Source organism: Stomoxys calcitrans, chromosome 1 (genome assembly GCF_963082655.1).
Source record: "Stomoxys calcitrans chromosome 1, idStoCalc2.1, whole genome shotgun sequence".
Classification (NCBI taxonomy): Eukaryota; Metazoa; Arthropoda; class Insecta; order Diptera; family Muscidae; genus Stomoxys; species Stomoxys calcitrans.
Window position 1 is genome coordinate 190,906,351 of NC_081552.1, and position 12,668 is coordinate 190,919,018.

The 12,668-nt window shown below is 42.8% G+C and overlaps 3 protein-coding genes across 5 annotated transcripts in view; 1 reads left to right on the forward strand and 2 right to left on the reverse strand.

The window, feature by feature from the left end:
- Positions 1-12,668, forward strand: part of LOC106086609 (huntingtin-interacting protein 1) — a 53,589-nt gene that overhangs the window by 23,007 nt on the left and 17,914 nt on the right. The gene's annotated exons all lie outside the window — the stretch shown is intronic.
- The window catches only part of LOC106086606 (uncharacterized), a 302,723-nt gene that overhangs the window by 19,146 nt on the left and 270,909 nt on the right, over positions 1-12,668 (reverse strand). For all 3 annotated transcript variants that reach the window (XM_059360455.1, XM_059360451.1, XM_059360458.1), the window contains 3 exons: positions 11,669-11,794; positions 6,814-7,469; positions 6,303-6,458 (listed from right to left, as the gene is read on the reverse strand). In XM_059360455.1, the coding sequence (XP_059216438.1) occupies positions 6,303-6,458; positions 6,814-7,469; positions 11,669-11,794 (938 nt within the window). The remainder of the gene's footprint in view (positions 1-6,302; positions 6,459-6,813; positions 7,470-11,668; positions 11,795-12,668) is intronic.
- Positions 11,669-12,668, reverse strand: part of LOC106086607 (DNA ligase 1) — a 44,320-nt gene continuing 43,320 nt past the window's right edge. The window contains exon 4 of the mRNA XM_059360466.1: positions 11,669-11,794. The gene's annotated coding sequence lies outside the window, so the exon portion shown is untranslated. The remainder of the gene's footprint in view (positions 11,795-12,668) is intronic.

The following is a 12,668-nucleotide window of genomic DNA, read 5'->3' on the forward strand; positions in this document are numbered from 1 at the left end:
ATCGGTCCGATTTGGCCCGTTCCAAATATGGTCCGATTTGGCCGGTTCAAAAACTTAACCAGAGTGCATCAAAAAGACGTATCTGTGCCAAATTTCAGCTCAATATCTCAATTTTGAAGGCTGTAGAGTGAGTAAAACAGGCGGACGGACAGACACACGGACATGGCTAAATCGTCTTAGAATTTTACGACGATCCGAAATATATAGTTTGTAGGGTCGGAAATTGATAATTTCGATGTGTTGCAAACGAAATGACTAAATGAATATACCCCCTATCCTACGGTGGTGGGTATAAAAAAGATCCTGTCTGTGCGAAAACACAATTTATATAGCAGTAGTTGTTGTTGTATCAGTGTGTTGTGTTCTTTCTTTCGTCCGCTTGATTTTGGTCAGTATCCAGTTTCAGGAACTCTGCGACTAAGATGGGGTGAGTCCACAGAGAGATCTGGGTCTGAGTCGAGTGGGTCTGGCTGGGCAGTTAAACAGGTGACATGTGTCATGTTTAACTGTGGTCCCTGGTCACAATCGGGACATACATCCTGCACATCGTCATCAATCCTTGCTCTGTAGGAGTTGCATCTGCCGGATCGTAATTGAGCTAGAACTACTCTGGTTTGCCGGGGGAGGTCAATTTCTTCAGGTGCAATGGGAGGCGGGCTTTTAGTTCAGATCTGTGTGAAGTTTATCGTTATCATAAAAATCTCAGCTGAGCGATCACATCCACAAGTGGAGTGCTCCGTAAGTATACGGAGTAACTGCAACTTCAATCAGCGGTATCGAGTGGAGGGTCTCAGGAAGACGCCGGTAACGGATTTTGCATTGATGCTGAATGCCTTTGATATTCAATATGAGTATCATAGGCACTCGATATGAGTATCAAATTTATTGGTGTCTATGAACCGCCCGCCATTATCAGGTCACTCTGTTTATTCAGTTGGGTCCGAGTTTGATGGGGGCAAAGAAGCAGGGGTGTTGTTGAGTTGCTGGGAGTACTAGGAGACTTCTGGACGGGGGAAGGGTTTTTCAGGCTGAGGATTTTACGATCCTCAGGGCATTGGTTGCGATCTTGAGTAAGGACTGACAAAATAGGTGTGCCGTGCTTTTTCGCTCAGCTTCTCTTGGTGCGTATGAGCTCTCTAGAGTAAAATAATTTTACTCACTCATACATATCCAAAATATGTGCCCACCTCTAATCTTGAGTAAAGCGCGGGAGACCTCTCAGACTGTCACAAAAAATGTGGACATGCTGAAGGACCTGGCTGCGAGTCATGTGAGGTCAAGGCTTGTCGGGTGTTGCAAGGAACGTCTCGGACGTTTGGAGGGTTTTGTGAGTTTGTGCGGTTCTCGGGCCACCAAGGTGTGGCGGGAAATTAAGCAGCTGAAGAACGGGCCAGGTTTGGATGGAATTTGCGAGTGCTTTCGATTGTTGAGCCGTGCGGGCCAGCGTTCGTTTTGTTTCTCTCTCTTTCTCATTTTTATACGCATGTGCTTTGTCCGTGTGCTAAAGTATTCCCTCTCTTACTTTGGTTTTACTCTCTCTCTCTCTCTTATAACATCTCTATCTCGGACGGTCACAATGGGCCAAGGATCCCCGAGTGAAGCCTCGATACCTTTAACCTAATCTAATCAGAACGATCTTGCTCACCCCCGGCACAGGATAACTATGAGCATCATACTGGCTGGAACTTTGAGCTCGAATCTGTGTGTTGTTCCTCGTTATAACGATAAACTTGGCTGGGAGCTTCCGGGTGCGTTTACAGGTTGCGGATAGTGGAATGCTCTATATGCAGAAGCTGCAACTGTAGTCGACAATTAGGGTTATCGAGTGAATAGTTTCAGTGAGAGGCCGGATGACATCGGCTCTTGCATAAATACTGAGTGCCTATGATGCTTGATACGACAAACTTGCTCACCCTTAGCAGCTTGATGAGGTTCGCCACCGCTACATGTAAATATGTGTGGTCTTTATATTCCGAGACCCTTGAGGTGCTGCATCAGCCGCCCATCTTAAATCTGTCCCTCCTTTCAGCGGTCCATCAACATGAATTCTGAAAAATGTACAGCTTTGCTATAGCAATGATGATGACTAAATACCCTGCCACCCGTTACGTCCCAAAGGGGAGTCAGGGTGATGACAAGGCATACAAATGCAAGAAATTAGGAATAGAATAGGAAGCCAACGCCTATTCATCACGCCACCACGCGAGTGCTTCTTCGGAGTGTGGGCACACACTCACGCAATTATTCACTCGCCAAGTGTCAAGCATTGGTTGTTGTTGTTGTTGCTGTAGGTGGCGATTCTCGTTAAGCTCCTGTAGGTGAGCGAGTTCGTTCCAGTCCAAAGGACCGATTGCCGCGGGAACAGGGTTATTTAAGGTGCCAATAACTCGCCTTTTCATATCGAGCATCATGGCACGCAGTATTTGTGTGAGAGCCGGTGTGAAACGGCCTCTCACTGAGGCTTTCCGGTCGATACCGCTGATTGTCCGCGGCTGCCGTTGCATCTACTCCGTATAGAGCATTGCACTATCAGCAACCGCTGAACTCGCCCGGTAGCTCGCATCTAAGCTTCTCGTGACAGCAATGAACACCACACAGATCGGACCTCAATGTTCTAGCCTGTGTGGTGCTCACAGGTCCCGTGCCAGGGCCAAGCATTGATTGTTGTTGTTGTATCAGTTTGTTGTGTTCTATCTTACGTCAGCTTGATTCTGTTGAGTGTCAAGACCCAGGAACTCTGGAACTAAGATGGGGTGCGTCCACAGGGATCTGGGTCTGAGTCGAGTGGGTCTGGCCGGGCAGTTAAACAGGTGACGTGTATCGTGCGGTCGCTGGTAAAAATCGGGACATACATTTTGCACGTGGGCATCAATTCTTGCTCTGTAAGAGTTGAGGCGGCTGAATCTGCCGGAACGTAATTGAGCCTGAACTACTCTGGTTTGCCGGGGGAGGTCAATTTCTTCAGATGCAATAGGAGGCGGTCATTCTCCGAGGACTACATTTACTCGGTAGCCATTTACCGCATCTGCTACCGTGTCTGGCAGGTTCGTTGAGGAAGACGTTCAACCTATGGCAGATGTCAACAATGGGTGGGGGGCCTGATGCCATGATCGTACAATCGTCCGCATATGATACGATCTCTATGCTGTTTGGAGGGGGTGGAATGGAGGATAGGTAGAGGTTAAACAGTGCCGGAGATATCACCCTACCTTGAGGAACTTCCTGTTTCACTCTACGGTGCTTCGACTTCTTATCCCTAAATTCCACAAATAACTGGCGACCATACAATAATTCGCGTCCCAGCGTTTCAGGTCTGGCTGGAGGGACGTGTTGGCGATGTCCTCAAATAATTTGGCATGGCTGACCGTGTCGAATGCCTTTTATAGGTCCAGTGCCACGAGGACCGTCCTATCACATGGCCTAGGCTGATTGAAGCCACAGCAAATGTGTGGGGTGATGGCATGCAAAGCTGTTGTTGTGCTATGCAGTTTTCGATATCCATGTTCATGCTCGGCGAATGGAAATTCTTCTACGAGGCTCGGGAAGAGTAATTCATCAAGCGTCTTTGCTACTGGTGAGAGAAGTGAGATCGGTCTGTACGACTCCCCTAAACTCGGGTCCTTTCCAGGCTTCAGTAGCAGGATCACTCTGCCCAGTTTCCAGACATCGAGAACTATATGAGTGTTCAAAGACAGGTTGAGCATTGGTACTTCGCGTGTGCGCATGCATGACAGCGTGTCGAAGATCTCATTGCATTATCGTTGAAGTGAACCCGTCTTATACACGTATCTGAGGAGGCTCCCCATAGACACATCTGCAAGTTCGACGATAGCAGTGATGAATCGCCTGCCTAGGATTCAAAACCTATACCACTGTAGAACTCCCATACGTGCAGTCATAGGGTCTATCGCACAATGTCCGATTATGAATCCTGCAATCGTACTCCCGACATCTAACATCCAACCTCAGACATCTAACCTCAGATGCCCAGCCTGCAACCGCCTCCCCACTGGCCATCTACTTTACCATACTCAGTAGTTTAACAAAAGTCATGTGTGCAAGACCGACCACAGGTCTGCCTGCCGCGGAGAATCCGCTACTGATATACTCATCCGTTTTCCTATTTCCCAGAACACCCATGTATCCGGGAACTCAGGCCAACACAACGTTATGAGCCAGAAGTTCGTTCAGGACCCCAAACACAACGCCATGCACTTTGACCTCATCATTATTGAATTCAAGGTCTTGAGGGCCGCAATACTGGCAGACATCGTCCACAGTAGTCGTTGTGCGGAACTCCCATTCGCGCGGGCATATGGCCTATCGCACAATGTCCGGTTATGGCTCCTGTAATCGTACTCCGTAATCCCTTATGAAGGGTCAGCAAGTCCCGACATCCAACCTCGGACATCTAACCTCAGACTCCCAGCTGCAAACGCCTCCCCACTGGGCATTTCCTTTGCCATGCTCAGTAGTTGAACAAAAGGCAAGTGTGCAAGACCGACCACAGGTCTGCCTGCCGCGGAGAATCCCCAACTGATACACTCATCCGCTTTCCTATTTGCAAGAACACCCATGTGTCCGGGAATTAAGGCCAACACAACGTCATGAGCCAGGAGTTCGTTCAGGACACCAAACACTTCGCCATGCACTTTGACCTCATCGTTCTTGAATTCAAGGTCTTGAGGGCCGCAATACTGTCTACATATATCCTGAGTTTCGAAGGCGGCAGGTCCATCTTCCGGATCTCGTTTGCGACCAACGTAGTGGCATTGACCTCTGTCTGAAAGAACGTGCACTCGTCCGGCTCTCTAACTGACTCCGCCTCCCACTGCTGCCCTTCGGGAAAGTGAATCCGAAACAACTCCCGAATTGGTCTCGGCGGCAGATAGTGTGAGACCTACCTTAGCCCACCACTTGAATCCATGGCCTTCAAAAAGGGGCAGTGGCAGTATCCATCTTCTCTCAGCATGCCAAGTTCCATCGGCCTTAACGGCACAGACCCGAATTAATACGTCAACAGGTTGTAAATTTAGCATCGCTTCCAGAACCGCCTGCGCTCCCGTGATGCCGATGCTGGTCAGTCTCTGTACCCTTCGAAATACCTTGGTCCATGTAGTCGTCCCCACAGCGTTCTACCATACCAGCGCTCCATATGTCTGCACTGTCACAATGGCAGTGAACATCCAGTATATCAGGTTTAACTCTCTACTTCCTACCGAACACCCTTCTGCAGAAGTAGAAGACGGCACTTTTCCTCCGTATTCCTTTCCTAGGCCCAGGTATTTCGTCTCCCTTGACAACTGCAGGCTACGAGAAATGCGTTAAGGACCAACCCAAGCAAGATGGAGTTGGAGCTCTTCATTCGGAGCAATAAGATAAGGGATTTCAGTGTATCTTATTGCTCTGAATGAAGAGCCATCGATCATATGACAGCTATATTCAAATATGGTCTGATCTGTACCACATTTGACAGGAAGGGAAGGGGTCTAACACACTGTGCCAAATTTCATTGAATTCGGGTAATAAATGGATCTTTTATGGCCTCAATACCCTATATCGGGAGATCGGGCGGTCGGTCTATAGGGCACCTATACCCAAATATAGTCCGATCTAAACCGCACTTCACAGAAATGAATAGGGGTGCCACTGTGCCAAATCGAAATCGGATGAAAAATTACCAACTTATTGACTCAAGTTTTTAAGTCTGAAGATCGGTCTATATAGCGGCTATATATAACTAAAATCCGATTTTATGAGATCAGAAGGTTAGGTTTATATATTGGGTTGCCCAAAAAGTAATTGCGGATTTTTTAAAAGAAAGTTAATGCATTTTTAATAAAACTTAGAATGAACTTTAATCAAATATACTTTTTTTACACTTTTTTTCTAAAGCAAGCTAAATGTAACAGCTGATAACTGACAGAAGAAAGAATGAGATTACAGAGTCACAAGCTGTGAAAAAATTTGTCAACGCCGACTATATGAAAAATCCGCAATTACTTTTTGGGCAACCCAATACAAAGAATACGAAATCATTAAAATACCCGGGTATTTACACAATTTACCAGGTAAATATCTTTTGGGTATTTACCCATCGCCCATCTCTAATATGTGTCTTTTTCCTTAATGATTCATATATGATTTTAGGAAGAGCAGATATCTCAAATATTTTTTTTTAGGGATACTTTCGAATAATGCAATTGTTGAATAAATTCTATATTCTGGCGTCTTTCCTTTCAAATGTTCCTATAGGTTTCCTAGTAACATTCCAATATCTAAAGGCCATAAGCATTACTTACTTTTGTATTTTTGGATCCAGACAGCTCAATTCTTCTAATTTTGGCAATTCAAACGTGGAAGCAAAACATTGCAAGTGTTTGTTGGCCTCCAGAGGAGAATGGATATTCATATAACATTTGGATGGTTGCTCGAAGCATTCATCGTCGAGTTCATCGCTGCAGTTGGAGAAAAATGTTTTCAATTAGCAAAAGTTTGAAGGAAGCACACCTCGTATATGGGCATTTGGGCTGGTAAACTACATGAAATCCTAGAAAACTTCTCCCAAGAAACCATGTATCTAAAATAAAATCCTAATTCGCGCCTCTCGACTTGAAAATGCAAATGCCCACGTTTGACAAAAAATAAATGCTAGGAATAAAAGCTTTTTCCAAGTCGAGAGGCGCGGATTAGGGTTTGAATTTTTGTTCCATGATTTCTTCGGAGAATTTTATGTAGCTTATGTTTTTGCTATGCGATTTTTAACTAATTTTTATACATACCAAAATCATCAGGCAAAATGGGGATACTTACTTTTTCTTAAATAAATTATCCGTTTCCTCGTTTAGACTTTGGCATGAACACATTCTGGTCAATTTCGGATTCCCCTCGCAACGATGGCATTCGCCAACACCTGAATCGGCGATTTTCGAGCGACCCTCTTCTTCGTCATTATCCAACATCTCATCTTCCATGTAGTCAAGATTTCTGCTGTCGCGCCAGCATTGGCAGGTATTGGGACCGTCATAGGAACCGGTACCATAACTACTCGATCTATGGCACAATGAACGCATCTTCGGTACATCCGGAGTACTGCTAGTCATTTGAGACATAACATTTGTCGCTTTATGGGCATTGCTGGTGTTGTTGTTGTTGTAACTTAAATTTAAGCTATCAGGTTTACGTCGATTACCTCCTTCAATTATATTATCTTTGTCGCGATGTTTTTCCAAGAGGCCTTTAACTCCGTACTTTTCTGCTAATCTTTCGATTTCTTGCTGATTGCTATCATCATTAACACTATGAGTGAGGAGCTGATGCAAACGCATTGATCCCTCAATTCTTTCTCGTGCATTTTCAAGCTTTTCAGCAAAATTGTCAAGAGCTTGTCGTAGATGTATGGCACTATCCTGTAGTGAGTCCATATTGGCAGCAGCAACATGTAGGTCACGACCTTTGGCCAAGTTTTTCTGTGAAAGATACAAAAAATTAGGCATCATGAATAACGAAATTTTTCTTTGAATAATTACTTCGATTTGAATCTCAGATTCGTTCCCAATGTGTCTACGTGTCTTGGTTTCAGACTTCTGTGTTCTACTCTCACTTATCCTTCATTTGAGACCCATATTTTCAGGGGTGGCAAATATATCCTGTTTAAGGGTTGCCGCCTCGCAGATGGAGTGCCCCCATATATTTGGTCTCAAAAGGTGATACCGAAATTGTGCTTCAGTCCCAAACACTTTTTATTTTAGCCCTTTATTTTCATGTCCTCTTTGAGGGTTTTTAGCAGATGGAGCAACCCCAGACACTTGGTTCTGACAGTGGCAGACTTGTGCCATTTGAAAGATCATGCTACACAGATGGATCAAAGCTCGTCGGCGTTGGCGTTGACAAATGTTTTATTTTCATGTCCTCTTTGAGGGTTTTTAGCAGATGGAGCAACCCCAGACACTTGGTTCTGACAGTGGCAGATTTGTGCCATTTGAAAGATCATGCTACACAGATGGATCAAAGCTAGAGGTCAGAGTGGTCCTACATTGAGAACCCAGGGACTGAGATCTGTTTTCGACTGCCTGACCACAATACGGTCTGGCAGGCGGAGATCCTGGTGGTAACGGAATACGTTAGGTGGTATGATGTTAACGCGAGGGCGTCGAGTGTGAACATCTTTACAGAGAGTAAACTGGCCATGAGCGCAATAATAACGGTAAGGTCACGAACCGTCGTGAAGTACAAAAAAGGATATTAACAACTTCTCTGAGGATGGCACGATCCGCATAGTTTGGTTGCCGAATCAGGGGAGCAAGGACGAATGAAAGAGCAGACCATTTTGCAGTGAAGGCCAGAGGACTACTGACAATAAACTTGATAACCCTAATCCTTTCGGGTCGACGCAGTTCGAGTTAAGAGCTTGGGAGTCGAATGCGTATTAAGCACTGTGGAACAGCAAAACGGTCGTTAGGTGGAAGAAAATCCTATCGGGAGCAACGAGTCATGAGAAGATGAAGCTATAACTGAAAGGAATAGCCTCAAAAACGGCTGAACCGATTTTCTTGAAATTTTCACAGATGGTGCATAATGATTCCGTGGTGAAAATAGGGTACTACATTTTTTGTTATCTGAAGGGAGAGCGGACCCTCCCCCTTACCATAATTTTCAAAAACGCCAGATCTCGGTGATGGATGGTAACCTAAAAACAAAAATTTTGTATCTAAATTTCGGATGCCGCCCCACCCCCAAAACCTACCAAATATATATAAAGACCAATCACGACAATATGGAATTCAAATGAAAGGTATTTTAGATAAGAAAACTTATCTGATATCCAATTATCGAACTAAGTGTTTGGGGGACCACCTCAACCCCCAAAGCACCCCTAAATTGGACATATTTTACGATCATGGCAATATGGGACTCAAATGAAAGGTATTTGCAAGAAGAATACGAATCTGATATCCAAATGTGGGTCCAAGTTTCTGGGGGTCCTCCCCTTCCAAAAAATACCGTTCAAACAGGACTTATTTACTGACCATGGCAATATGGGGACAAATAAATGATATTTGAGAGTAGAGAACGATGCTGATTTACTTTCAGGGCTAAGTGTTTTGGGGGACCACCCCACTCCCCAAAACACACCTAAATCGGACATATTCGCCGACCTGGTCAGTGTGGGGCTCAAATGAAAGGTATTACTCAATACCTTTTTCGGGACCAATTTTCTGGGGGTCTACTCCTTCCCCAAAACAAACACCAATTATTTACTGACCATTGCAATATGGAGCTTAAATAAACATATTCGCAGCCCCTTCCCCAAAACACCCCACAAAGAGCCATATTTACCGACCATGGCAATATGTGGCTCAAATGAAAGGTATTTGAGATAAGAAAACAAATTTGATAACCTACTTTGGGGCCAAGTGTTGGGGGGACGTCTCATCCCATAAACTCCCTTAAACCAATGGCAACATGGCGCTTTTATAACTGGTATGGTATATTAGAGTAGGGCTAAGTGTTTGGGGGACCACCTCCGAAAAAACCGCTAAATCAGACATATATATTTATCGATCATGGCAATATGGGACTCTATTGAAAGACATTTGGGAGTTAAGCACGAAATTCATACCCACTTTCAGTTCCACATTTCTGGTCCTGAAATGGTCGACATTATGGGGCTCAAACAAAACCGTGTTCTAGCACGATGCTGATATTATTTCAAGGTCCACTCCCTAAACTCCCTTCAAACCAGCCATGTTTGCCCACTATGACAATAAATAATGGGTATTTGAAAGTAGAAAACGATATCCAATTTTGAGGCCAAGTGTTTTGGGGGTCGTCGTCTCACCCAATAAACTCCCCTAAACCAATGGCAATTGGGGCTCAAATGAAAGAAATTTGAAAGTAGAGCACGATGCTGATATTTTTTCAGGGCTAAGTGCGTGGGTGGCCGCCCCAACCTACATACCCCCCAAAATGGACATATTTGTGATTTATGGCAATAAGAGACTCAAATCTGATATCTGTTTTATGGCAAAGTGTTTCAGGGACGCCTCATCTCATAAACTTCCCTAAACCGCACATATATACCGTCTATAGCAATATGTAGCTTAAATGTGTTTTTTTGGAGAAGGGTATGAATCTGATATCCACTTTTAGGGCAAAGGGTTTAGCTACTCCAACCCACCACCAAAACCAAGAGAATGAAGTAGGTACCCTCCCCTTACCCTTTTTACAAAAACGCCAGATTTCGGAGATGGATGGAGCGATTTACCCAAAATTTAGTTTGTTTATAATAACTCAAAAACAGAAATTTGGTATACGTATTTATGGTGGAATGTCTAGGCCGGCCGCCCACCCTCAAAGCCCGCCAAATGAAAAAGGCAATATTAGACTCAAAGGAAAGGTATTTGGGACTAGAGAACGAATCTGAAACATGGGGGTCCAGCTCACCCCCAGACCGGATATATTTACCGACCAAAGCAATATAAACCTCTAATGAACGAAATTTGGGAGTGGACCACCAATATGATATCCACATTAGGGCGAAATATCTGAAAGGCCGTTCTAGCACCCTCAAACAGGTCTTTTTCCTGACCGTCCCCGTATAGAGCTCAGATAAAATAAGAGAATGAAAGAAGGCACAGCGGAGCGGGCCCTGTCCAGCTAGTTTGGATATAACTATAGATATAGCAGTGGAGTCATAATGAAATACTATGATAATTATTGGGTTGCCCAAAAAGTAATTGCGATTTTTTTAAAAGAAAGTAAATGCATTTTTAATAAAACTTAGAATGAACTTTAATCAAATATACTTTTTTTCTAAAGCAAGCTAAAAGTAACAGCTGATAACTGACAGAAGAAAGAATGCAATTAGAGAGTCACAAGCTGTAAAAAAATTTGTCAACGCCGACTATATGAAAAATCCGCAATTACTTTTTGGGCAACCCATATATGCCATTGATTTATAGATGTCAATTACAATAGTTTTATGAGTAAACTTTGAAATATATAATCGAACATTTAATAATTGCGCCTCCAGAGGCTCAGGAAGTCAAATTGGGAAATCGTTTTATATGGCAGCTATATCAGGTTATGAACCAATTTGGATCATGCTTGGCACAGTTATTAAAAGGCAAAACAAACCCCAAAGTGGAAAATTTCAGCCAAATCTGATAAGAATTGCGTCCTCTTGAAGCTCAAGAAGTCTTATCTGGATATCGGTTTATATGGCAGCCATATCAGTTTATGAACCGATTTGAATCATACTTGGCAGGCAACGTACCAAATATCAGGCGAATCTAATAAAAATTGCGCACTCTAGAAGTCAAATCGGGTATCGGGATATCGGGTTATACGCCAGCTGTATAGATTATGGACTGATTTGGCCCATTTACATCCCAACCGACCAACACTAATATTTGTGCAATATTTTAAGCGCCTAGCTTTGCTCCTTCGAAAGTTAATGTGCTTTCGACAGACGGATATGGATAGATCGACTTAAAATGTCATGGCGATCAAGAATATATATACTAAATGGGGTCTTAGACGAATATTTCGAGGTGTTCCAAGCGGAATGATGAAATAAGTATACCCCCATCCTATGGTGGATGATATAAAAAGAACAACTTAACGCAACATTCCTGTGCTGGTGCAGGCTGGGTAGCATACTTACCATGGATATGAAATAATATTTTTCAAATTCGTGTTCCCTTTCTTTCATTGGAGTATCCAAATCCAATTCCAGATTAATGAAACGTTGTAGGCATTCGCTACCATCATTTGTTATCCATGAAGTCACCTGAAAATAAAAAATAATAAATTTAGTAGAGTTTGTTATTTTCTTTAAATACTTGTAGTAAACTGAAAATCGTACAATATTCGTAACCTTACCTACGAGCAAAACAATAATACGTTTGACATAAACGAAATTTTCGCCAAGTGAACTTCTTTTCTGAAAAACGTTTCACTTTGTTTACGATAAAAGTACATGTTTTTGCGATAAACTCTTGCAAGGATTTGTGACAAATATAAAGTTGTTTTATCCTGACAATAACTTTAATTCTTTATATAGAACATGCTATTTGGGGTTTTAACAAGTGTTTCTTTATTTATAAATTAATTTAACGTCAAACGTTTAAAAGGCATTGTTTTGTATTTAGTATTGGAACATGATTCAAACTCAAATTTTTACGAACTATAAGCAGATCTCAGTTGATTATTCAAACTCTCTCAGAGTATATTTGGATTAATTTCAATGTTATGATACTAAAAGCCTACCATTTACGCACAACCCATTATGGTTTTATATTATGATCGTTATGTTATATATAAAAAAGAAAAAATTGTTCCTGTTGTTATTTTTGTATATTTAAATACCTTCTTTGTGATGCATATTGCATAAATGTTACCAAACAATGTATGTGCTTTAATAATACTTGCTCTGTTTTCACGTACCTGGCAGCCATTTGTGTGTTGTTCTAATGATTTTTATCATTGGACATACCAGCATTTTTGTAACGAAACTTTAAAAATGTAAACTTTCCGAGTTCATAAAAAATCAACTTTTATATGTAATTATATTACGATTCCTTAAATTTTGTCCAATTTTTTAGAAAATTTGGTTGAAAATGTTTTGGCCACCAGTTTGCTTGGAAATATGTTCCGACCTGTGC